The sequence below is a fragment of the Cyprinodon tularosa genome, unplaced genomic scaffold (genome assembly GCF_016077235.1).
Source record: "Cyprinodon tularosa strain WSP-4 unplaced genomic scaffold, ASM1607723v1 ctg118, whole genome shotgun sequence".
In the NCBI taxonomy this organism is placed as follows: domain Eukaryota; kingdom Metazoa; phylum Chordata; class Actinopteri; order Cyprinodontiformes; family Cyprinodontidae; genus Cyprinodon; species Cyprinodon tularosa.
This window is the reverse complement of record NW_024037981.1, coordinates 848850-873624: the sequence shown is the minus strand read 5'-3', so window position 1 is coordinate 873624 and position 24775 is coordinate 848850. Positions and strand designations below refer to the sequence as shown.

Genomic DNA, 24775 nt, shown 5'->3' with positions numbered 1-24775 from the left:
CATTAAAGACTGAAGCTATAACTGAAACTAATACAAACTAAACTAGCTAACAAATACGAAAAATGTATTGTAACTGAAATAGAATTGAAAATCAAAGTCTAGACTAAATCAAAATTAAAACCAAATCAAAATGTCTAAAGTATTTATCTTTAAGCCTTATTTCGCTGCTTTGACAGTTTAAATCTTTTTACCAGATTAAAATGTATTAAAACTGAAATGTGTCCTTTCCAAAACAGCTGCAGCTCATTGAGGATCTATATTTGGACTTTGACCGAGCCGTTCCATCTCATTTGCTTGCTCTGACGTTAAAACTGTTTCCATTGCAGCTCTAATTGTATGTTTACGCCGTCAAACTACTGGAAGGTGAACCTCCAACCCAAAACCTTTGCAGCCCCTAACAGGTTGTCCTCCTATACTGTTTATATTCACCTCCAGTGATCTTCACATTGACTCTGACCAGCAGTGCCTTCTAAAGAAAACCACCCCTACAGCAGTATGCTGCCACCCCCATGCTTTAGCAAGTGGGTGGCCTTTCCATCAATCAAAGGATAAACTACGCAGGTGGACTCTACTACTAAATATGTGATTTTTGAAGGCAACTAAATACCCTAGGTGTTATTTTATGATGTCAGAGTAAAAGCAGATTAATACCAGTTTTCTTTCACTCACAAGTGTGTTTGGTTATCACATAAAATCGCAGTAAAACTCATTAAAGTTTGATTATAATGTGACAAAGTATGATCAGTGTAAGGGGTATGAACACTAATGTCACCCTAGACTTAAAGTTTTTTGGGCTGAAAATATCTCCATGCTAAATCTTAGCATGTTTGTTAAATAAAAACCCTGCAGCAGACTGTGGTTACGGTCTGCTGTTTTTTTTTTTTTTTTTTGTTAGTTTGTTTCTACAGCAGAATCTAAATGCTTCAAAAGAAAAAAAAAAAAAAAAAACTAAAGTGGCTCAAACGTTTACTGTTTGGACCCATTTGGACATCATCAGTCTTCAAGATGGACAAAATAATAAAATTTAGTGTTTAACAGCAGGATTATAACAACATTCCCATTGAAGCTAGATGTTGTACATCTTAGTTTACTGGCTTTGATCGGGTGTTTGGTCTCTAACAGTATGACCATCAGCTCCAATCCAGCATGGGTCTCCCCATAACCAGCCTTCATTTCATGAAGGCAAACCACTTGGTTCAGTTTAAGTGCAACTTTTAGTATCCTGCTACGCCTTTTGAATCAGCAGCTTTCAGAATTCAGTGTCCATCTGGGGAGGGTGGGTCCGTCACCTGGACGTCTGCAGCTGTGGTTCTACAAGATACAGGTACCTCCAGATGGCGTAATAATGAATGCCCGCTCCGACTGCGACAAAAAGATGCCAGATGGCGTGGGCGAAAGGAACGAGTCCATCGCTCTTAAAGAAGACCACGCCCATTGAATAGAAGACCCCTCCCAGAGCGAGCTCACACACGCCTGCACGCTCCACCTGAGACAGAGAGGATGACATGTAAGATGTGTTGATACACAAAAAAAATCATAGCAGAAAAGAAAAAAGAACAAGTGAAAAAGATCTACTCAAAATGAATAACAGTAAAGGGAAAAATGAGACGGAAATATAGAAACTTGATGTATTGAATAATAAAATGGGCTTTATGAATATGTTTCATTAAAATGAAATACTTTCTCTTCTGAAATGCATCTCAGGTTTTTAGAGTTTTTGTTTACGAGCGAAGCAGCATAGGTATAAAATCCTGTTTTATAATTTTATTCCGGATAGACAGATTCTTTCCTGATGCATGAAAAGGGAACTAATCTGCAGAAAGGAATAAAAAACATTCCCAGTAGTATCTGTTACACTCCTCACTCCTGTTTCAGTGACGTTTGAAATAAACCTAAAAGCCGCTTTGGCAAATTCTTTTAATCTTTTTCTGAAAATAACACGACCGGACTTGAAGATTTAGCTGTTCAGCTAAGGGCCTTTAAACTCAAAGCTATGAGATGCCAGTAGGAGATTTTAGGAGAGTAGATTTAACTTTCAGGACCTTCTAGTGAGGTTTAACCAAGGAAGACATTTAATAAAGAACATTTTGTTCTGTTAAATTTGAGAAAATAGGATGGAACAAAGAGTTCTTAGCTTGACTTTAGTTAAACTTTTTTTTTCTTAAGCTCACCATGGACAATATGACCAAAGCAGGAACAGCGCCCATTGTCACATAGCCCAGCAGCTCTACCAGTTTGTACCTGCAGAATAAAACAAACAAAAAACCTCTTTCAGCAGTTCACTGTTTCATCTGAACACATGAGGGCTGGTGTCGGGTTTCAGTCAATATATTTATACAAAGCATGAAAAAAAAAACAATTCACAAGAGTCTTACCGCTCATGGAAAAAAAAGACGTACACGGACCCTACACACGCCATGACCCAGATCAGCCAGCGCATATGGTACGTCCATGGTCCCAGCTCCCTCAGCATCAACCTGAGGACGTCAACCATTAGACTGGATGAGATCTTTCAATTCTGCCCCATAGTCACAGCAACATTATCCGACTGTGGTGTCTTAGTATTCATGTGTTAAGAGATGGTGTAATACTCCATAGTTGGAGTCAGGAGGAGCATCTCAATACCTGATGCAAAAGTAAAAACACCCCGAATTTTGAAAAAAGCCACTGAAGTGGATAGCATCAAGAAACCCTGACAGAAACAGCCAGGTGTGGGGACGAGCAGAGGGGGCGTGGTCAGGATGAGGCAAAGTAACTAAAGTTAATATGACTAAATGATCTAATCACCTAAACTAAAACGGTATCTTGACTTATTGGTAAAATACTCACCTTAGAAAATTCTATCGTTCATTGTTGCAGTGTTCGTATTTGCACAGTGGCGTGTTTCAGAGTGAGATGATTGGGATGTTCAATTTGTACTCTAAAGTCTGAATCCCACATAGAACAGTGTTTCTCTTTCCATCCTTCTTGTTGTACAAGCAGCTGTACTATTATGACCAGCGCTTTGACATATTAATGAACCGATCTCTACCGTTTTTTTAACCAATAAGAAAAGTCAGCCGCAGTACCCAACCCATAGAGAGCAGCACCAAGATGGCACTATGACAATTATTGTATATTGAAACAATTTTACACAAACATTTTTTACAATGACATAAAGATGCCACCTGTGAGATAAAGTTTCAAATTTACATGCAAAAAAACAAAACATTGTGATTTAGAGTTAAATTGCTTTTTAATAGAAAGGAGCCTGAGAATGGAGCCATGAGGAATCCCACATTTAATCTGTCTTAGAGGTGACATTTTTCAATTCCTGTCAATTTCACGGCATCGATCTAGCTTGGTTGAATCCGCCAAAAAAGGACTATTCGCTTCACTAGAATTGCGAACTTAGCATTGCTGGCTCTTGCAGGGCTGCTGCCTACATAGAGATTCACTCAAGCTGCAAAATTCGCATTCAGTGTAAAAGCACCTTTAGATCATGGAAAGAATATGTTTTTTATAATTCACTTAACTAATATCAAAAATTGAGAGGGTAAAAAAGACTGAAGTAGAATAAAAAATAAAATCGGAAGTAATTAAAATAGAGTTCGGTTAAAAATCTTTTTTAAAAATCAGCAATATGATGAGAACAACATAAAAGCAAATAAACTCTCCGTATCGGAAGATACCCAAATTCTGGGATCAGGAATTGGAAGTGAAATAATGTGGATTTGTGCTTTATTTCAATTATATAGAAGTGAGTCACAATGATACATTTGCTATTTACAAGTCCTAAGGCAGTTGTGTAGCAGAAAAAAAACAACAAACCGGATTAACGATGTGATCTCTGTTTACAGTAAAGCCACATGACCTACCAAGGAGAATAGGAGGCAGCAATGAAGAAGTAGATGGCCATTCTGTCACACATGTGGAAACGTTCCTCCAGCCTCCTATAAAACGATGCAAACATTTCACATTCAGTACCATAATATATCTAAAAGAAACTACTATAATAGTAACTACAGGTAAATAAAAACAACATTAAACTGAAAAATATATAAATTATAAATATTTTTGTGTTTTTTATGTGGGGGAATAGCTCAACGCTAAATATGTAAAAAGAACAATATTACAATATTAACATTATTCTTTATAAGGAGTCACTAGATCATGTAGCTGTTATAAATTAGATAATTAGATATTTTCGACTATGTAAAAAACTTTCATTTCTTATTCTAATAGGGAAAGTCTTTGGTTTTGACTCATCAGCAGTCTTCCACTGAACTTTTTAACAGCAGACTTCCATCTTATGTTTTTCCTAAAAAGTCTAAGGTGACGTTTAAAACTGCAGGAGCCACTGAGATGCAAAGAGAGGCAAGCACCCACCGGAGATGGCTGATTTTCCAGGCAGCTGTGTGGAAGAGCGTCGAGGTGAGGAAGAGGCCAGTCAGACCACTGCCATAGAGCAAGGCAGCGACTCTGTGCCATTTATCCACAGAGAGGAAGTAGAGCACAGAGCCACCAACCATGCTGGGAAGAATCCAAAACTATAAGAGTCCAAAATGTCAGAAATTATTATTCAAATTTAAACTCAGGGAGCTTTATCCTTTGTTTGTTTCTTTTTTAGTTTCTGAACAGGAATATAAAAGGAAATGATTATTAAAAGATTAAAGTAAAGTAAAGCAGACATGCCGCTACTTGATTCATGGATAAACAGTTTGGACTGAATGAAGGCTGAAAGGAAACAGACTAGGGATCATGTCAGGATCTGGTGTCCAATGAGCTGCTCTGTTTAAATTAATGTGTAGGCGTTAAAAAGCTGGTGGAGCAGGAGGGAACACGCCGCAGTTACAATCTATACGGCCCAAACATGTCTAAGCATTAATAGTCATATTTTCCTGTGTTTCTTCCTTCGCCTGCATTTGTCTATTTAATTCAGACTCTGTGAGGCTGCAGGGATTACAGCAGATTAAATACAATTCTCAGATTATGGCCTTCTGCCACACAGCCAGAAGAGAAAATACAGCGTTCTCCGTAATGCATCATTTACTAAGGTCTCTACATCATCCCACACATGGTGGTTGTCTTACCGCGTGTGTAGCGCAGTTGGCTGCATGTTCGTACTCAGTGGGCTGGTATCTCTTATTGGCCGGAACCCTGCAGTTCATGTACCTGAACAGAACATCAGAGGGAAAAGAGAGTGTTGATCTTTAGTGGTTCTGAAAAAATTATCAAGGAGGTCATTCCTGGAGGGTGTGCAGTTCTATAATCCGCATCACATTGTCTGAAATCTAAAATTAAAGAATCGTGTCGGATTTGTTAATGATGGAGTTTTCGTGTAGCTGATGCTTAAACAACCTTCCCCTTGTGTTTTCCTTCTGCTTCACCTCCTCCTAAGTACTTTCTCTGGCTGAACCATTAAACCGAGCAGCAATAAGAGGTCTGCGCGCGTGATAATGAGCACATGGCCTACATACGCCATCAAACAGCACAGGCCGAAACCAGCATGGACGCACCTGTGGCCCTGAGTTTGGAGGCAGCCGCTCACGTAGCGCTGCGTTTGACTGCGAGAGTGAAAGAAAAAATCTGGTTTCATAACATCTCCAGATGTGCTTCCTCCCCACCCTCCCCCCTGTAAGCTGGAGGGATGGAGGGATTTACTGCTGAAAAATTAGAATCACATCAGAGGCGCTTACATACAATCAGGGACAAACAAAAGTGTCCACATCCAAGTGTTTTCCCAACTATCCTGGCCAATATTAATGTGAAAATGAACTCTTGTGCAAACCTGTGTTCTAATGTCTTGTTCTGGAAACTTTGGAGTGTTTTTTTCTTACACCTGCTGTCTGTTATATTGAATCCAGTTCATTGTAAATAAAGTTCAGCCGTCTAAGTAGGATTTACCAGAAGTTAGCTCATTTGTGGCTAAACCACAGTTTGCAAAGAGGTTAGAAAAGAATCAAAGGGATCTGCCTGTGTAAAGATATTAGTTAGAAGGAGGTTTTTATACGCTGTCACACTGAAGGTACTTACAGATAACTGGGAAAAAATAGGAAACTAAGAGGCAGCAATGGAAGCTGCCAGCAACACTGAGGAAGCAGCATAATTGTGTTTCAATTATCCTGCTGTTTCCTAAAATAGTGTTTTAAGATTGTGTTTCAAGGGTTGCAAATATCCAAATGCTCCATAATTCTGTCCTAAAATTGTGTGATGGATTCAAACCCAAATTATTAATTGTAAATCCCTGAGATTTGATTGTCAGGCAAGGAAAAAAAAGGGCTGCACATTACTAAAAGAGCAGGATAACCGCATGGTGGTGGCAGTGTCATGCTCAGTGGTTCCTTTTCTCGTGATGGACCAGAATTTTTTTATGGTTAAGATAAGTTCTGGAAAATAAAACATTAAGTTTTGAATTAAAACATAAGGTGTTATTAATTTTTCCCCCTTATACTGGGAGTCGATTTTCTAGAAAAAGATTATACTTTTGGTGTAAAAGGAGCGTTTTTAATATATATTTACTTATATTTCGTGAGGTTCACTAGTTGATTCTCTCATTGAAACAGATCCAAAACAATTAAAATTTAAACAGAGTAAATCTTTGAAACACAGGTACATTTTTAGGAAAAAAACATTTAACAAATTATTGCACATACATGTAGCCATCCTGTCATATTATATTATTAAGATGTCAGGAAAAACCAGTCGTCCTGTAGATGTTTATGTGATGCTTTTGTGAATCAATTTAATACATTTTTTTGCCAGGCCTACAAGGATATATTCAAAGACAAGACTGTTAAGATCAGAGGTTTATACATAAATAAGTAAACCTCATCTGTCCTTCAACACTCTCCACCACAATAACATCTGTTTGTGTGTTTCTGTTATGGGTCCAGTTAGCAGGGTAAGGAGTCAACTTTACACCCTTATTTTCATTTCCTGTGTCCTCCCATGTCTGTTTTCAACACTGTTGAAGCAGCTTATCCTGCTGTTAGACTTTTTTTAAAAGCCTCACTGGACTTCCTTTCCTAATAACATCACATTAAGACCCAGCATGACTCCAATACTAAAACCATGGTATAAACTCAAAGCTTTTATTGTCGGGCTTCAATTTAAAAAAAAGAAACAATTAGTGAGATAACAGCCGACGTTTGAGTGGCTGCCACTTCTTCCCCGTTTGTCCTCCATCTCTTCAGGCCGCGCCAAGCGCACACAACAAGAGAGCAGTGTTTTCCTCGGCACTGTTGCTGTGTTGTGGGATTTTATGTGGCACTCTGCTGTCCTCTAATCACTTATGACAGCCCTCTGAGAGCGAGGGTGTGTAATCAACTGAAAAAACTGTTCTGATCGGAGAGGATGGCAGCGTTGTCTGTCTTTATTCAGACTCGCTCTTTCCACATAACGCTTGCTTCTTCTTTTCTGCACAGAAGGGGCATCACATGCTGGCTAAATGTTCCCACGTGTCTGTGTACACGATGCCCAGCTTTCACCTCATGAAGGGGGGGGGAATTGGGATTGCACCACATAGCCCGTATGAATAGGATCAGCTGTACGTAATAATGTAAGGATCAGAGCCTCTGGAGCCCAGCGTGCGCCTTAGGAATCTGTGTGTAACTCCAAGGCTATTCCTTTCACTGCAAAGATCAAGTTAATCTCCTCTGGGAGTTCAACTCTGGTTCTCACGATTTTAGCCAGATCCCACTCCAACAACAAGAAACGGCCACACATAGGGCCCTTCCTGGAAGAGGACTGGACTTGGTACGCTTTAAACGGGTACAGCAAACTCTACAGCAGCAAACTTTGACCCAAATCAGGGGTTCGACTAAGAAATAGATAAGCAACCAACAAGACTTGTGTGTCCTAAACCAAAAACAAAAAAATAGACCATTATCTTTTTGTTTTCTGTCATCCTTCATGTTATACCCCTAAAAAAAATCTGTGCAGCCCCTCACCTTTAGGAGAACCTAAACAGTAAATCAGCTTGAGAGCCGTTTTTAATTTAGAGGTGAAACAAACATCAAAAAAGGAACACTGCAGACATTTCTGGAATAAAGTTGTACAAAAGTTCCAAGTATGGTTCTTCAATGATAGAACCTATAATAGAACCTTATCAGTCCACCAACCCTGAATAGAAACAGTATGGATCCAACTGCTAACTGACTAGAATATACATTGGCAGGCCAAGCAAGGAGAGCATTAATAAGGGAAGCACAGATAAAACTAATTGGACATTAACCTGAGCACAGGTGGTGGCAGCATTATGCTGAGGGAATCTTTGCCTCAACAGGGACTAAACAAAACAGTTAGAGGCTACAGACATACAGCCAGAAGGAAACTGCTAAATCAAAGTGCACGCCTAAAACTTGGAATATTGATGTTCATATTTGTAATTAAATTAGAGGGATCTTAATCTTGACTTCCAAAGTTGGTTAAACAAAGTATTGTCTTTGGGAGGCTGAAAGTCAAATTACATTTTGTTTTAGAAAAAATATATAAAACTCTTGCTTCCACTAAACAGTACACACTATTTAGTGTTGGTTTTATCACTGAAATCCGGGGATAAATGTATTGCTTTGTGATAACGTTTTTAAAAGTTCAACATTGCAAAGGTTTTTTTTCCTCTCTCTCTTTTTGCCAAAAGAAAGATTGAAATTTGAACTGATTGCTCCTTCGCGTGCACGCGCTCACTAATCTATAACATCCCTCTGTCTGTCCACGCGCCAGAATGCACAACATCTGTTGCTCAAACATTACATGTTTTGGTTTCTTCGGAGAAACATGATTACCTTCCAAATTTTGTCTTCTTGAAGTCCATGTCGCGCTGGCTACGAGGGCGCGTGCGTCGGTGCGCTCGCGCGCTCTTCACCAAACCAGAGCGGACCGTGGTCTCCTCCTCCTCCTCTTACGGGCGCCCCATGCCGGATGTCCCACCGCCGTGCGTCCGGAGATGATATTAATAAAGCGGTGCTCAGTCATAAGTCCAGCATTAAGTGGCAGGATGGGGCAGCTAGAGCTGGAGCGCACAGACTTCCTCCAAACGGAGAGGCATCCCGACAGGAGCGCGGACGGAGGGAGCGAAGTGCTGCGCGTCGCTGCGAGGGGCAAACTGAGCGGAGTTTGGTTTCGACTCCCCGACTTGTTTGCAGGATGTTCCACGGAGCTGGGCTTGTAAGCCCTCCCCTCCTCTTCCTCCTCTCCTGATGATAACGCAGCAGCAGCAATAACAGCTCCTCCTCGCTGCACATTAGTGGCATTTGGAATAAAACGCAGAACATCCTCCTGGCAACTGTCTCTAGACACTAACCAGACAGTGGACTAACTGTCAATAAAAAATAAACTATCTGCAGGTGTCTGGATTTGTAAATGTAAGTCAGTAAACATGAAAAAAAATTAAGATTTTTATTATTTTTTCTTGTTATTTGCTCTGATTTACATCTGCGGAAGAGGATTAGGGCCACTGGACAAAAAAAGTTAATTGATTTTATTTTAATTTAATATGGGAAAAAAGTCAGAATTCTGACATGCCCGAGGGGTCCCCTCATTAATGGAGGAGCAGAAGGTGATTAAAACAAGAGAGCTAGTCTCTAAAACAAACATGGCTACGGCTTGATGCTAACATGTTAGTAAGCTGTCAGAATTAAGTCAGAATTCTGAGAAAAAAGTCAGAATTCTGAGATTAAAGTCAGAATTCTGAGAAAAAAGTCAGAATTCTGACTTTTTTCCCATATTAAACTGAAATACAATTGAAAAAAATAAAAAAGTTTACTTATTTTTTAGTGGCCCTAGTCCTCTTCCGTAAACATCAGAAGAACTCAAGTTAAGAAGGTACAACTTTGCAAAACTACAAGTAGGCCAAATCACACTTTTTAAATTACAAATCCAATCCAGGAGCATGTATTATAAATATATAACTACGGATCACATATACATCGTAAAAATCACAAATGTACAATCAAAAAAGTTATCAAATTTATGAAATTAACAAAAACAAATCAGAAACTTTAAAGTACAAATCACAATTTTATAAGCAAAACCCTCAAATTTATGAACACAAACTTCAAACAAAAGCAGATCTAATTTTTTGTGTCCTGTTTTGCAAATATAATTCTGGAAATTACTGTCCAATAGCTAAATGACAGCCCAACAGCTTTACTTTCACAAGCAGACCATGGTTGTTGCCATAAGGTTCCACCTGGTAGAATTATTTAGGGAATAAAATCATAAAAAAAACTCTGCAGATAGAAATCTAAAATTTCTGAGTATGATTGATGAACTAAAAAGAATCCCACTGGTTGACTCATGCCTCAAAATGTTTATTTTTGTAAAAAATAATATACATTGTTTTAATTATATACAAAGCAGTTTATAACAAGTTGGCGAGTTTAAAAAAAGCTACTTGTTAGATATGTATTTTTATAGGTTAGCTTAATGGATTTTTTCAGAAAAATCTAATCAGGATTTAATATATATTAATAAAATCATAGCTATTAAATCATGCCAAAAAATAAAATTGTACTACAGATGCATTACACTTTAATGCTAATTAATATAGCCACTTAGTAAAAGTTAAAGGTGCCAGAAGACACATGGTGTAGGAAGTTTTTAATATAATATTAAAATTAATATCAAATTTGAACTTGGAAAAAATTGAATGCAACATGACTATAAAAAATTATGTTAATGTATCTTAGGAAAATTAATTTGAAGGATTAATTTCTACCCAATCACTTTGTTTGTCTGATTTGCCCTCCATGTTAAAGCTACTGTGTGTAATTTTCAGCGGTATCTAATGGTCAGACTGCAGTGACATAAACTGCCCTCCCACACTGCCTCTGCGCTCCAAATATATACGGAGGCCCTTATGGTACAAAATGGCTCTAGCGACGTCCGCTTTACCTACCTTGTCAGGTGATGATGAGATTCATTAACATTAGATCGCAGCATCAAATCCATTAATTATTAAATAGTGTTGTCTCAAGGACAGTAACGATTATAAACATTAGGAGATGAGAAAGAATCATGAATTGACCAAAGGTTTATTGAAGGAGGCGGAGGTGACAAGCTGTTTCAAATCAAAATGGTAGAAAGATAAAATAATGCAGTATAAATAATGAAAATAATAGTGTAAATAATGAAGTATAAAGTGGGGAATAATCAAGAGGTTTGTAGGTGACTTTTAAAAAATGCATTGTCATTTAGCCCTAGAAGGACTGTTTCATATCCTACCTCTAGTGGAGACACTAATAGCTGATCCCTTCTCTTATCCCACTCTTCCGTTCGCTCCACCTGCAGGCTCCTCTCCTCAGCGATCCCCTGTCCATCTACAGCAGTTAGCCTCTAAATGCTAGCCTTGGCGTGCCGTCATCTCTTCCTGCTCTGTCTACCTAGCGGGCTCCTCCGATGTAACACTGTCCTCCTCACGGTAAGCCTCAGCCACTCTACCCTGCCTTCAGGCCTCTCTCCACCCAGCAGACTGATCGATCTTCCACCATTCTGCTTCAATCCTCTGCAGTTAGCCCATCATTAGCCCAGGCCAGCCGTATCATCCTCTGGGCCATCAGCACTGTGTCCCAGCAGGATTCTCTGAGCTGTCCCTGTGCTCCTCATCTCTTTTCCAGAGCTAGCAGCAGCAGCCTGCCGCCTCTGCTGCTGTGGTTCCTTAGCTTCAGAGGGCGGCATGGCTGGCCGGCTCATCCTAGATATGGATTTCTCTCTCAGCCGCTGTCCTCACACCGATTCCCCTCCGCTCCTGCCTGAGCTCAGGAACTGTCTACCCTTACCTGTGTTGTCCAGGTGATTCGTCCCCCTGTTTCGGGCACTCTGCCCTAAAGGAGAAAGATGTGAGTCCACTCAGATATTTAAATCGGTTTTACATAGATCATTTTACAAACCATACTTTATTATAGTGCAGGATTGTATATAGGCCCAGGGTCATAACTACCATTGAGGACACCGAGGTCATGTCGTCTGTATTTTTTAATTTACGTTTGCTTAAATTGTGATATTAACTAAAAATAAAGGAAACTGAATGTAGGGCGATGATCTAGGTCTCCCACAAAACTGCGAGGTGTTTTTTTATTTCAAGAGCAATATCTAATACAATAGTAGCTGGGGGCTTTGGGCATTTGTGCTGCACTTCCTCATCAGTACGTACTATCGCTATGGCAACTGCCACAAACAGGCTACAGACACCGATAGTGAGTCTGGCAGTAACGGCGTTCTGTCAGAACAGCAAAGACTGTCAGATCGGCATAGGCTTAGTTTTTATATAACTATAATTAATTCTGTGACAGCTTGTGTTTTTAAAAATAATACAGATGAAAACAAAATGAAACAAAATTTAGATTCCCGCACAAACATCTTTTTAATTCTGAAGTAACTTATTTCAAATTAATATTGACTAGTATCGTTTTAGCTATAGAGGCTTCTTCTTTCATCCAGCAAACTTGAATCATGCCGGGCAGTTCCAACATCCAAGAAATAGCAGTATAATCAAAGTTGATTTTCTTTTTTAAATAAAATAAATAAATATATATATAATAAATAAATAAATAAATAAATAAATAAATAAATAAATTTATTTATTTAAATATAATAAATATATTTAAATAAATAAATGTAAATATTAGAAAAGTGTATGCCATTCTGTTCCTCTGCATCCCTAAAACTTTTCTTTGTGCTCAAACAAATTCTAGATCTGTATTAAATGAGCATATTTTGCAGTACTGATCATTCCAAGTTTATGTTTTAAGATTATTTTAAGCAAGAAAACTCTGGATTGAGAAGTTTCGAATGGGTCAGTTTCCCCCCGTTTCTGTTGAATTGTTGATTTCTCATCTGAGGAATAAAATGACACACACACAGAGCAAGACGGATGTCGCCTTTTTCTGCTAAACATGGAGGAAAGCTAAAAAAATGTTTTGTAATGCACAAATTTCCTTCAGAATTTTTTTTTTTATTGGTCTGTATGAGGTTTTTATAGACATCAGTTTGTTTAAATGCACAGGAAAACATTTTTCAAAGGTCAAAATTTTCCTTTTTACACAATTTTATACAGGAATGCAGGATGCTTGCTGTTATTTTCTGTGGGAAAAAGGAAAGAATAGGAACGCCGTGCATGTTCTACTGCATGTACGATTTGGATATGCACTCTGTCGCGCTTCTCTGTGGCACTGATTTAGTCAAATACAGAAGCATGGTAGGTGGCTGAAATGTCAAAGCTGGAATATATGTGATGCTGCTTTGTTTCTGAATTGTTTAACTATAAAGATACTGCAGCATATCATACCCATGAAATAAGTATTATAGAAATACATTTAGATAATAAATAAAGAGGCCCTGTGATTAGTGAAACTCAGACTCTGTAATGAGCACTGTTTTTTTAGTGTAGAAATGATGCAGACTTTCTGTGAAAACATCACTTTTATTGCTGTTAAGCAAAGAAGAGGATTTTTCATGACTTTGGAGTGATTTGCAGACAAAGGCAGCAGGAAGGCATTTAGTTCAATTTCTATGAGGAAACTTGCATTTGAAAAACAAAGAGTGATGACATAAAGCTGCTGTTTCTAGATTTTAATCATTAACCAACTTGAACAAGATCAGGCAGGAATATTTTGCTGTGGCTTCTAGAATGAACATCATGAAGTCAGCAGAGAGATCTTTAACTAAAGCATTTATATAGAAGAATTTATTAACGTCTCTTTGATCCAAAATGTTTTTTCAACACAACCCGACTAATGTAAGAATTCATTTTTAAGAATACGTGCATTACCTAATAAACATCTTATGGTCAAGTGAGATTGTTAATACTCATTCAAAGTCGGAAGATGTACTCTAATGATGTTAAAGAATCTGGAATAGCCAGGATGGTGTCAGGGCTTGTTAAAGCTTCTTAATTCATAACATTTGTGTTTAATAGAGGCACAGCTGTGGGCGTATTGTACCGGCACACACCCTAAACACTTTCTTTAGCGCTACTAGATCAAAAAGAAATCAGCAACAAAAAAAATCCGGTTTCAGTTTTTAAATGCATACAGGCTCTTTGTGCACCTTTTCAAACTGTTATCAAAGTTTAAACTCCATGAGAATGTCCAGCTATCATAACATGGTTTTCAGGAAAGCGATGCATTCTGCACACCAGATATGAACCTGTTCTTGTGTTCAATCTGCCAAATTACACCAAAGAACAGAAATAAAATATCTTGCAAAGATGCTGGTTGAAGCTGATAATTTATTGTGATTACCTACATTAAAACGAGTCATGAGCGGAAATGCCTCTCAGCAATGAAGAAGCCATTAGGTAAGCACATTAAAGGTCAGATTATTGTTTAGAAATTCACTTGAGGACAACAGATTTAATGTTAAATGATATAAGCTGTGGTCTGGGAAATTAAAATGAATACAAAACGGGGGCACTTGCATTGAGACCCTCATCCCAGCTGTTAAGTAAGGTGGTAGCATAAGTAGAAAAGAGCTCTATGTGGACATCTCTGCATATCAGCCAGGAAGGGAAACCTACCATTCCATTATCTTTTCCAAGAATTGGTCACAAAGTGGCTTAAAAGCAACAAGGTCAGTGTTTTGGAGAGGTCACCACAATGCCCTGATCTCTGTCCATTAGAAAAGTCATTGGCAGAGGTTTAAAGAATTACACAACTTCTGTCAGGAAGACAAGGACATAATTCAAAAGAAATTTGTAAAGAAAATACAGGATGAATTCAAACCTTTTGCCCCCACTTCTTGATTTGAAACACATTTAGATTGTTCCACCAACATGAATTTCATACCTCCAGTGAGCATGAGAACGAGAGGATAATTTACCACTATGTCCACCCTTTTGTTCAAACGAGTTTAAAAAGAAACCATAGGTAGTTGATCTTTTGTACACATCAGCCCATGTATCTACTTAAACAAACACATGAGGGAATGGAAAATTAAACATCCTCCTGTGGTAACCGCAGCCAGCAGAAGCCGGCCGAGGTCGAGTTCAGCAGCTGTGAGAAAGAACAGAAACAACATGCAAACAGATGAACATCCAAACAAGCTGGAGCAGAACACGTGACCCATTCAGCACCGCTGTGTTTGGAGATAAGATTCTGTATCAGCGGCTGTGGTCAAGCAACCAAATATTCAGGGTAAATATCACCCCCACCGGTGCACAGCATGCAGACCTGTGAGTGTGCACGTCTGCGTGGTTATGGTTTACTGAGGAACAAATCTACATATCAGAGCCAGCAGGTGGATGGGAACGGATCCAGTTTTTGCACAATCATTTACAAAGTCAGCCGCGGTTATCAGTTAATTTATGTTCTCCATGACATTGACCACCACAAAAATGAACATGGATTTCAGATTTACAGCTGGGGAAGTCTGCCTCTTCCTGGCGCTGCCTTCTTTGCCTCTGTCCATCATGTTTGTTTGGACAGTCTGGTTTGGACGTGCGCCTGTGCTGACAGACCTCTGCAGCAGCAGAGGCCACTCAAGCCATGGAAACAGTACGCTGGACGAGAGGACGCCGGTTACTCACAAAGAGGACAATGAAGAAAATCGCTGGAAGACGTAAAGGTTGTGGTTGCCTAACAGAACATAATCTTATTTATCCTTCTAAAAGTGCTCTAGACCTTTATATTTTTCAGAAGCGTTTCATATTACATCCACTAAAGGTTTTACAGGGATAGTTGTGGTTAAAATATGTTGTTTTCTAAGCTATTTTAGGAAAAAAAATCTTAAAAGTGTGGTGAGCATTTGAAAGAAATCTGTAGAAACATTTTTACCCTGTGGTTGTATCTCTAGTTTTTCTTTTTTTTTTTTTGGTCAAGTGTCTACCAGCTTTACACATCTAGATTCTGAATTTCTGTCCTATATTCCTGGTAAAGCAGCTCCAGCTCATTCAGAATGTACCAGAGAGTCTTAATTAAAGCTGCAGTCTGTAACATTGAGGAGAGAGCAGACTTCGACTGAAAATTTGAAGAAAAACAGGTTTCACGCCACTCCCCCACCCTCTCTGCTTCACTCATGCCCCACCTCCAAGCTCCACCCCTCTCACAGCATCTGCGCGGCTACCGCATGCGACCAGTAGGGGGGGAGGGGGGGGGGGGGATTCAGCGTGTGTGAGCTGTGATTGACACTCCATCAGACGCTCCTCTGGCTGTGAATGGTTGTTTTGACTCGTCCCGAATTATTCTTTCCAGATTGAAATACAGGCAGTAGGCGGGACCAATTGAAGCAGTTTTTTTCACAGGTTACATATCACATGTACTGCTGTCTGGGCATAGGGACAGTTTTAGCCAATATGACAAAAAACTGATTTTTAAAAACGTACAGACTTCAGCTTTAATGGGGATTTTCCTTTCTTCATTTCATTACCAGCTTCCCTTTTACCTGATGGAGTCAAGCATCCCTACCATGATGCAGCCACCACCATGTTCCACTGTGGTTTTGGAAGGTTCCATTCTTTCTTCAACATATTTGTTGCATCTCAGCTTTAAACACAACTTGTTGTGGTTTTCTTCCATCTTAATGCTTTTTTTTTATTTTTATTTTTTTACCTAAAAGCCATATTTGTATAGAGTTCAAGTGAAAGAGTTCCCTCAACGGGGGATATTTGTAAATATCTATAAGTGGTTCCAACAAATGTATTAGTTTAAAAATAATGTCAATGCCGCTTTGTTTTCTTCAGCAGCGTCGCCTTTTTCTCTCCTTCCTCTCTGTGCCTCTGCCAGTCGTGTGACTGTGTCTGAGCTCTGTATCCTTCCTTTGTTCAGCCAGATCCCCGTCCTGAATGTTCACCGGTCTGTAGGGCCTGCTTCAGGACATCAATTCCACTTTCACTTTCCTCACTGGCAGTCACACTCCCACATGTTCAAACTGACACCCAGAAATTTCACTGGTATGACTCACTGCTTCCTTCGCATGTTCTTTACCAATAATACCCAATGTCTGAGAAAGAACCTGCTAATTATCGTGAGAGTTGTCGAGCAGCCGTCTCTCATGACAGGCCCAGGCTCGGTGAAAAGGATCCTGTTGAGTAATTGGTTGGCAGTGCTGCTGATCAGTTGAGACAAGCCGAAGAAAAAGTGATTTTCATGTCAATAAAATCAGGTGCCGTCAAATATAATTCTTTCACTTCATTTTTCAGGATCCAGTATTGAAAACATTTAGGACAGAAAAGGTAAATTGGGAGTAATATGCTATTTTAATGTTTAAAAATAAAAAATTTTTATCAATTGCATCCAACTTATTTGATACATTTAAGCATTAAATTATTAGGCTGCTGGAAAAACACTACAGAAAAAATAAAAATTAAAGGATTACTTTCCACTCAGACTATAACATCAAGTCACATAAACTTCTGGAAGATTGATGAGGTCAACCAATGTGCACTGAGGGGTTGCCAGAATCGAAAAGGCCCAAAAACCAGTTAATAGACATTAATCAATGGTGCCAATGAGAAAATGAGTATAAGGTTCGCATTATCCAAATAACTCACTTAAGTCAGAGAGGAGTTTGATGAAGCCACTGCTTATAAATCTAAATCTATATTGTATATTGTAAATAAATGCAGCTTCTGCATTATATTCCCAGTAAATGAGTTGAGTAGGTATAATGTATTGTAAGGATTTAAAAAAATTATATATGCATGTTTCTTCTCCGTCATAAAACAGAAAAAAAGTAGTTCTAAAAACATCATCAACTCTGTGTTTGTCTTATTTAATGTTATTATATTGATGTCAATAATTCTATTTTCTGTGTTTGTATGGTTAATAAATAAACAATATGTAAAATTATTTAAGACATTCCACTTTAGAGCATCACTGCTGCTGCCTTCTAGTTCAGAAAGAGGGAAACCTCTTGTTCCAGAGGTGGGGAATTATGTCCACATGGGAGCAACAATTCAACTGGTAGTGGAGACCAACAGGGGCGGAGCTAGGGGGTGTCCAAAGGAGGGCTACTTAGTGCCAGCTGTTTTGGTAATCATGATTTGAACAATAGGTGCATTAAAGAGCCAAAAACAGCTGGCTTTCTATTAACCATAATATTGCGGGAATTGTAATTACACACACCCAAAAAAAAAAAAAAAACTCACAATTTTCGATTAAATGTTTTTACCAATTCAATTAGGTGTTTTTTTTCCATCGCATTGCAATTATATTCGCAATATGAAAAAAAAAATTTTTGCATCGCAAAAGTCACAGGATCTGCAACTGGACCTCAATACCTTGTTAAAAAGACAAAGAAGAAGACAGGAAGTAGTTGGAGGATGATGGTGCGTACTAGAGCTCTGCCTGAATTATCTCATGTGTTGGCATCTGCCACTGCCATGCTGTTTTTAGAGTTATGTCATGAACAAACACATTTACAATTTTAATGGCATTTGTCATTTAATATAAATACTGCAAGCGGGAAACTTTGCATCTTCGAATTTAGCAGAATATCGATAGTTTGGCACACATTTGTAATGGAAACGAAGCCAGAGAGACAGTTCTAACTACTTTTCAGAAGTTTTGCTAAGTGTGTAAATAGTCTATTTTAACTCACATTCAGTCAACATAGCCTCAAAATAACATCACAGTATCATCAATGAATAAATTTGCTTTACATGAATTATTGGTTTCTTTTTTGCTAGCAAAGTAGCAGCATGTTTAAACTTTGGTAATGTAGCCCACTTCCTGTCAAAAACTTGGTACCACTCTGTTAACCAAGTATCAGTGAGAGTGGTTGTATTCCAAAAACATGAAAAGAGCCTTAAAATGCAGGCAGACCCTTTTTACTAGTGTCATTTTTTTGCTGTTTTTCTTCTTTTCCGAAAATGTATATAACAGGACATTTATAAATACATATCTCCTAAAAAAGATGCATTAAGTGAAAAACAATTAGATTTTTATTATTATTTATCTTTTTTTTTTACCATAATATTACTGCCTGCTTCATCCAACCTGACTATGAGTCAGTAGAAACATAAGATATTTGAAATACATGGCACTTTTAGTTTTACGTGAACCACTAAACACTAGCAGAGACCTTAGCCCTCCCAAAGTTACTCTATTGAGGGCATTTCCACCAACCATCAAGCTAAGAAAATTATGCAAATTAATGAGCTTAATGGAACCAAACCAATTACAAATACACTCAAGCTTTGGGATAGGGCTTTTTTAAATGGCATCTAAAGCAGTGCATTTCACAAAACTGAAACAGAAGCACTTTTTCTCAGAGTTTTAAACAATTCATGTGATCATCTACCAGGTGTTAGAAACTTTAAGGAATAAATGTAAGGATATGGCGCGCCATGTTTATTAATTATTGAACAGACTGCCAGGGTTAGGTTGAGGTTTTGAGGACCCAAATGCAAAGGTGAGGAGGCAGAGGTGAGTTTTTGTAGATTTAATGAATTAACTAGGCAAAAATCCAGAAACTAAAGTATAAAATATAAGGAAGCAAAAACCAGACAACTTCAGGCAAAAACTCACCTGCGGAGCCAGGAAAAGGCGAGGAACCAGCACTGAGGAACTGCACAGGGAGAGTATATATAGGAGACAGAACAAAGACTGGATGAGCTAACAAGGAACAGGTGTGGATGGAAGCATCTAGAAGGAAGACCAAGGGGAAAGAAACCAAAAACAAAGGGGGGGCAGAGAGTAACTCAATAACAAAACACTGCTAGAAAACAACTACAAATACAAAGAAACTAAAACTAAACTTAAACAGAGGGCAGAACCTACTTTTTTGTATCTTTTAATTCAACTGCATTTCCTATTCAATGGAAACAACACAATTGCAAAACTGTGTTGTAATTAGCTGACTGTCCACAAAGTTTGCCACCTAATTGTAATGGGATTACATCTAGTGTCACTACTGACAGCAGAGGGTGTTAATTGTTAAGACCAACAGTACCCATATATCTGGACCATACAGAGGTTTTACATCAGTAGACTTCCAAACACTTTGCTTTATCTCTCAGCACACTCTCAGAGTATTGAGGAGATTCCAGGAGCTTAAGTTACTCTAGGACCATCAGCAGGGACCGATATCTGCTCCCTTATACAAGGAGGAACATGATGAGTTCTGCTTGAGCACTATAACCTACGTTCCTCTAGGCTGTTGTCTGCCGGGCCCCTGGCAGTGCAGAGCAGGACAGAAAGAGACTGAATAAACTGGTGAGAAAGGCTCTGGCTCTGGTACTCTGGACTCAGTGAAGGAAGTGGCTGAGAGGAAGGTGCTGTCCAAGCTAACATCCATCATGCACAACACCTTCCACCCTCTGCATCAGACTTTAGAGGAGCTGAGCAGCTCCTTTAGGGAAAAAGACTTTTACACCCTGTTTGTATAAAGGAGCAGGTCATTCATCCCTGCTGCCACCAGACTCTACAATATGACACTACAATGGCAATAACTTGTTTAATGTATAATGTGCAATTACTATTTGATACGCTGTGCAATACCTATATATACTGTATATATAAATATAAATACCCATATACATAAATACACATGTAAACACCCTGTGCAATAACCCTGTACATGGATCCTACTATGAAAAAAAAACATCCGTCATATGTGGACGCACTGTATGTACTGTATATCCACGCAAGTTTTTCTTCTCCTTCAACTATTTGGGATGATGTAACAAGTATATTTCCCTACTGTGGGATCAATAAAGACAATCAATCAACTAATTAACCTGGCTAAAGAAGACCACAGACTTGACTGTCCCACAGCAAACCATTAGAAACAGTTTTTGAGAGTGACCTGAGGGCATGATATTCTCTAACCGCCCAGCCTGTTCTTTTTTACAGATGACAGAGCAGGTTCTCCCTGAGCTACTGTGACAGACGTCAATGTTTATTCAGCATGATCGGTTTGGTGATGGTCAGTGTTAGTCTGGCGAGGCATATTCACGGAGGGATGTACGAACCCGAACAGGATCAATGACGGCACCCTGCCATTAGCTATCGGGGTGAAATCCTTAGAGCCATTGTTAAAGCCTTTGCTTGTACAATGGGTCCTTGGTTCCTCCTATCGTATAGTAATGCTTGGTGTCATGTGACATGAGTATGCAGGTAGTTCTTGGAGAGTGAAGGAATTGATACCACTGACCGGCCTCCACGCTCCCCTGACTCAGACCAATAGAACATCTCTGGGTCATGGGGTCGCATGCACTTGGGTCCATCTACAAGGTTGCATCGCAGATGGCCCCGGAGTTCAGGGATGCTCTGGTTAGGATCTGGGAGGAGATCCTCTCAGGACACCATCTGTTATCCATGATATGACTGAATCTCACCTTGAGTTCCTCTAGTGACATTTCAGAAATTGGACTAGCCTACCGCTTCCACTCATTATCAACTGTGGTGTTCCACAGGGATCAGTCTTTGGTTCAACATCCTTTATTTTGTGTTTTCATTATCTTGCTAAACTATCTGAAATACATCAGATTTATTGTTTTTGTTGGAAGACATTCATATTTTGTGCTGAAATTATAATCTTGAACAATTTTGTGGACAAGCATTTATAAAAGAACCAGTTTGCAGAGAGAATTATATCTCAGTTTGAGTAAATTAGTTTCAGAAATCAGTGCAGAAATTCATAATCTAATAATAGAAAGAGTTTTAGAAAGTACATTTTTGCGTCCTTTTTGCCCATAAACTGAGCTTGAACCTTGCATTAGATATTTTTGTTCTAAAATGTGTAGAAGAATATGGATTTTTTAATAAATAAAGCCCGAGTACCCGGAGAAAACCCATGCAGGCTCAGGGAGAACATGCAAACTCCATGCAGAAAGACAATAAATCTTAAAAAAGAAAAAACAGTATACTCTTTTGTGCTGTAGGGGTGGGACATTTAAAAACAGAATTAAAACCGATCTGCACACTGCAGAAAAGAGGATTAAGGGTAATTATTTATGCAGCATTTTTTTTTATTATAAATTTTCCTTGTTTTTACAATCACACATAATAATGTTTGAAGATTTAGGATAAGTTAAAACAGCAGAATTGGTGTTTAAGTTGTTAATTAATTGCTAATACTGTTAAATATCTGTAATGGAAGTAAATCTGGAAATAGCTTAACTCCGAGCTGAAAATATGAAATCCCAAACATTTAAATGCAGCCTGAAAAGATCGGCATAAAGGAAGGAATGATTTTGAGGTATTTGTTGATTTCATGTGCTTTTTGTTATCATGATCATGATTATATGTTGTTTTTTTTTTTTGTTGTTTTTTTTTGCTTTTCCTTCTGTTTTAGTTTAAATATTGGTGATTTGAGTTCATGTAAGCTTTTGCTTCCCTCTGCCTCTTTCTTGAACTTGTTTTCTTTAATAAAAAAATGGAAAGAGAAAAATAAAGGAGGGGGAAAAGAATGACAAAGATTGTTGTTGTACCTTCTCTCATTGTATTTTTTTTAGTAAATATAAAGAAAGTTTAGCTTCTCTGATTGTAGATTAAGCTCTCTGTGGGTTGGTCATCTAATTACCATCAAATTAAGTTTATTTCCTATTACCTCTTCCACACCAGTTTGGATAACTAGCACCAGTCTTTTTTTTAAATGGAGATATAATGTCACCAGGTGATTATGAACCAATTCAAGCACTAAGGATAAGCACTAAATGCTTAGAGGAAATCAATGCCTGGATGTGCCGTAATTTTCTTCAACTGAATAAAAACAAAACTGAAGTAATAATCTTTGGACCAATACAGGTGAGATCTAAAGTTAGCACACAGCTTCAGTCGCTTCAGCTAGTAACCACTGATCAGGCCCGAAATCTAGGTCTAGTGCTGGATTCAGATTTGAACCTCCAAAAGCATTTAAAGACAATTACAAGGTCGGCTTTCTATCACCTGAAGAACATTTCCAGGATTAAAGGACTAATGTCTCAGCATGATCTGGAAAAACTAATCCATGCGTTTATTTTCAGTCGAATTGATTACTGCATCGGTGTTTTCACAGGTCTGCCTAAAAAGTACACAGAGGGAGACAGCTGCAGCTGATCCAGAACGCTGCTGCCCGTGTCCTCACTAAGACTAAGAAAGTAGAGCACATCACCCCAGTTCTAAAGTCCTTACACTGGCCCCCTGTATCTCAGAGAATAGACTTTAAAATACTTCTGTTAGTCTATAAATCTCTGAATGGCTTAGCACCTAAATACATCACAGACTTGCTATCAGTGTATCAACCCTCCAGACCACTCAGGTCTTCTGGCTCCAGCCTGCTCTGCATACCTAGAACCAGAACTAAACATGGAGAAGCAGCATTTACAGGTGCTGGTCATAAAATTAGAATATCATGAAAAAGTAGATTGATTTCAGTAATTCCATTTAAAAAGTGAAACTTGTATATTATATTCATACATTACATACAAACTCATATATTTCAGATGTTTATTTTGTTTAATTTTGATGATTACAAATGACAACAAATGAAAATCTCAAATTCATCATATCAGAAAATTAGAATATTGTGAAAAGGTTCAAAATTGATGGCCCCTGGTGCCACACTCTAATCAGCTAATTAACTCAAACCACCTGCAAAAGCCTTTAAATGGTCTTTCAGTCTATTTTTATAGGCTACACAATCATGGGGAAGACTGCTGACTTGACAGTTGTCCAAAAGACGACCATCGACACCTTGCACAAGGAGGGCAAGACACAAAAGGTCATCGCTAAAGAGGCTGGCTGTTCACAGAGCTCAGTGTCCAAGCACATTAATAGAGAGGCGAAGGGAAGGAAAAGATGTGGTCGAAAAAAGTGTACAAGCAAGAGAGATAACCACACCCTGGAGAGGAATGTGAAACAAAACCCATTCAAAAATGTGGGGGAGATTCACAAAGAGTGGACTGCAGCTGGAGTGAGTGCTTCAAGAACCACCACACACAGACGTATGAAAGACATGGGTTTCTGCTGTCGCATTCCTTGTGTCAAGCCACTCTTGAACCACAGACAGCGTCAGAAGCGTCTTGCCTGGGCTAAAGAGAAACAGGACTGGACTGCTGGTGAGTGGTCCAAAGTCATGTTCTCTGATGAAAGTAAATTTTGCATTTCCTTTGGAAATCAAGGTCCCAGAGTCTGGAGGAAAAGAAGAGAGGCACTTCATCCACGTTGCTTGAAGTCCAGTGTAAAGTTTCCACAGTCAGTGATGGTTTGGGGTGCCATGTCATCTGCTGGTGTTGGTCCATTGTGTTTTCTGAGGTCCAGGGTCAACGCAGCCACATACCAGGAAGTTTTAGAGCACTTCATGCTTCCTGCAGCTGACCAACTTTTTGGAGATGCAGATTTCATTTTCCAACAGGACTTGGCACCTGCACACAGTGCCAAAGCTACCAGTACCTGGTTGAAGGACCATGGTATCCCTGTTCTTAATTGGCCAGCAAACTCTCCTGACCTTAACCCCATAGAAAATCTATGGGGTATTGTGAAGAAGAAGATGCAATACACCAGACCCAACAATTCAGAAGAGCTAAAAGCCACTATTAGAGCAACCTGGGCTATCATAACACCTGAGCAGTGCCACAGACTGATCGACTCCATGCCACGCCGCATTGCTGCAGTAATACAGGCCAAAGGAGGCCCAACTAAATACTGAGTGCTGTACATGCTCATACTTTTCATGTTCATACTTTTCAGTTGGCCAACATTTCTATAAATCCTTTGTTTTTATTGGTCTTCAGTAATATTCTAATTTTCTGATATGATGAATTTGAGATTTTCATTTGTTGTCATTTGTAATCATCAAAATTAAACAAAATAAACATCTGAAATATATGAGTTTGTATGTAATGTATGAATATAATATACAAGTTTCACTTTTT

The 24775-nt window shown here is 38.7% G+C and overlaps 1 protein-coding gene across 1 annotated transcript; it reads right to left on the bottom strand.

Moving 5' to 3' along the window:
- Window positions 1–891: 891 nt before the first annotated feature.
- mmd2a (monocyte to macrophage differentiation-associated 2a) lies at window positions 892–9145 on the bottom strand. Its single transcript, XM_038267356.1, has 7 exons — window positions 8766–9145; window positions 5073–5154; window positions 4369–4529; window positions 3858–3932; window positions 2376–2477; window positions 2172–2241; window positions 892–1486 (listed from the first exon to the last, which is right to left on the bottom strand). The coding sequence occupies exons 1-7, from the start codon at window positions 8792–8794 to the stop codon at window positions 1286–1288; spliced, it is 720 nt and encodes a 239-aa protein (XP_038123284.1). The 5' UTR covers window positions 8795–9145; the 3' UTR covers window positions 892–1285.
- Window positions 9146–24775: the final 15630 nt, after the last annotated feature.

Bases quoted from the DNA above. Each gene is read 5' to 3' on its own strand.
- mmd2a (XM_038267356.1), bottom strand. From the start codon at position 8,794: ATGGACTTCAAGAAGACAAAATTTGGAAG. The intron at 2,242-2,375 runs GTAAGACTCTTG...TTTATTCTGCAG, and splicing joins GTCTTTTTTTTCCATGAGCG to GTACAAACTGGTAGAGCTGC. The intron at 1,487-2,171 runs GTGAGCTTAAGA...TCTCTGTCTCAG, and splicing joins CTTTGGTCATATTGTCCATG to GTGGAGCGTGCAGGCGTGTG.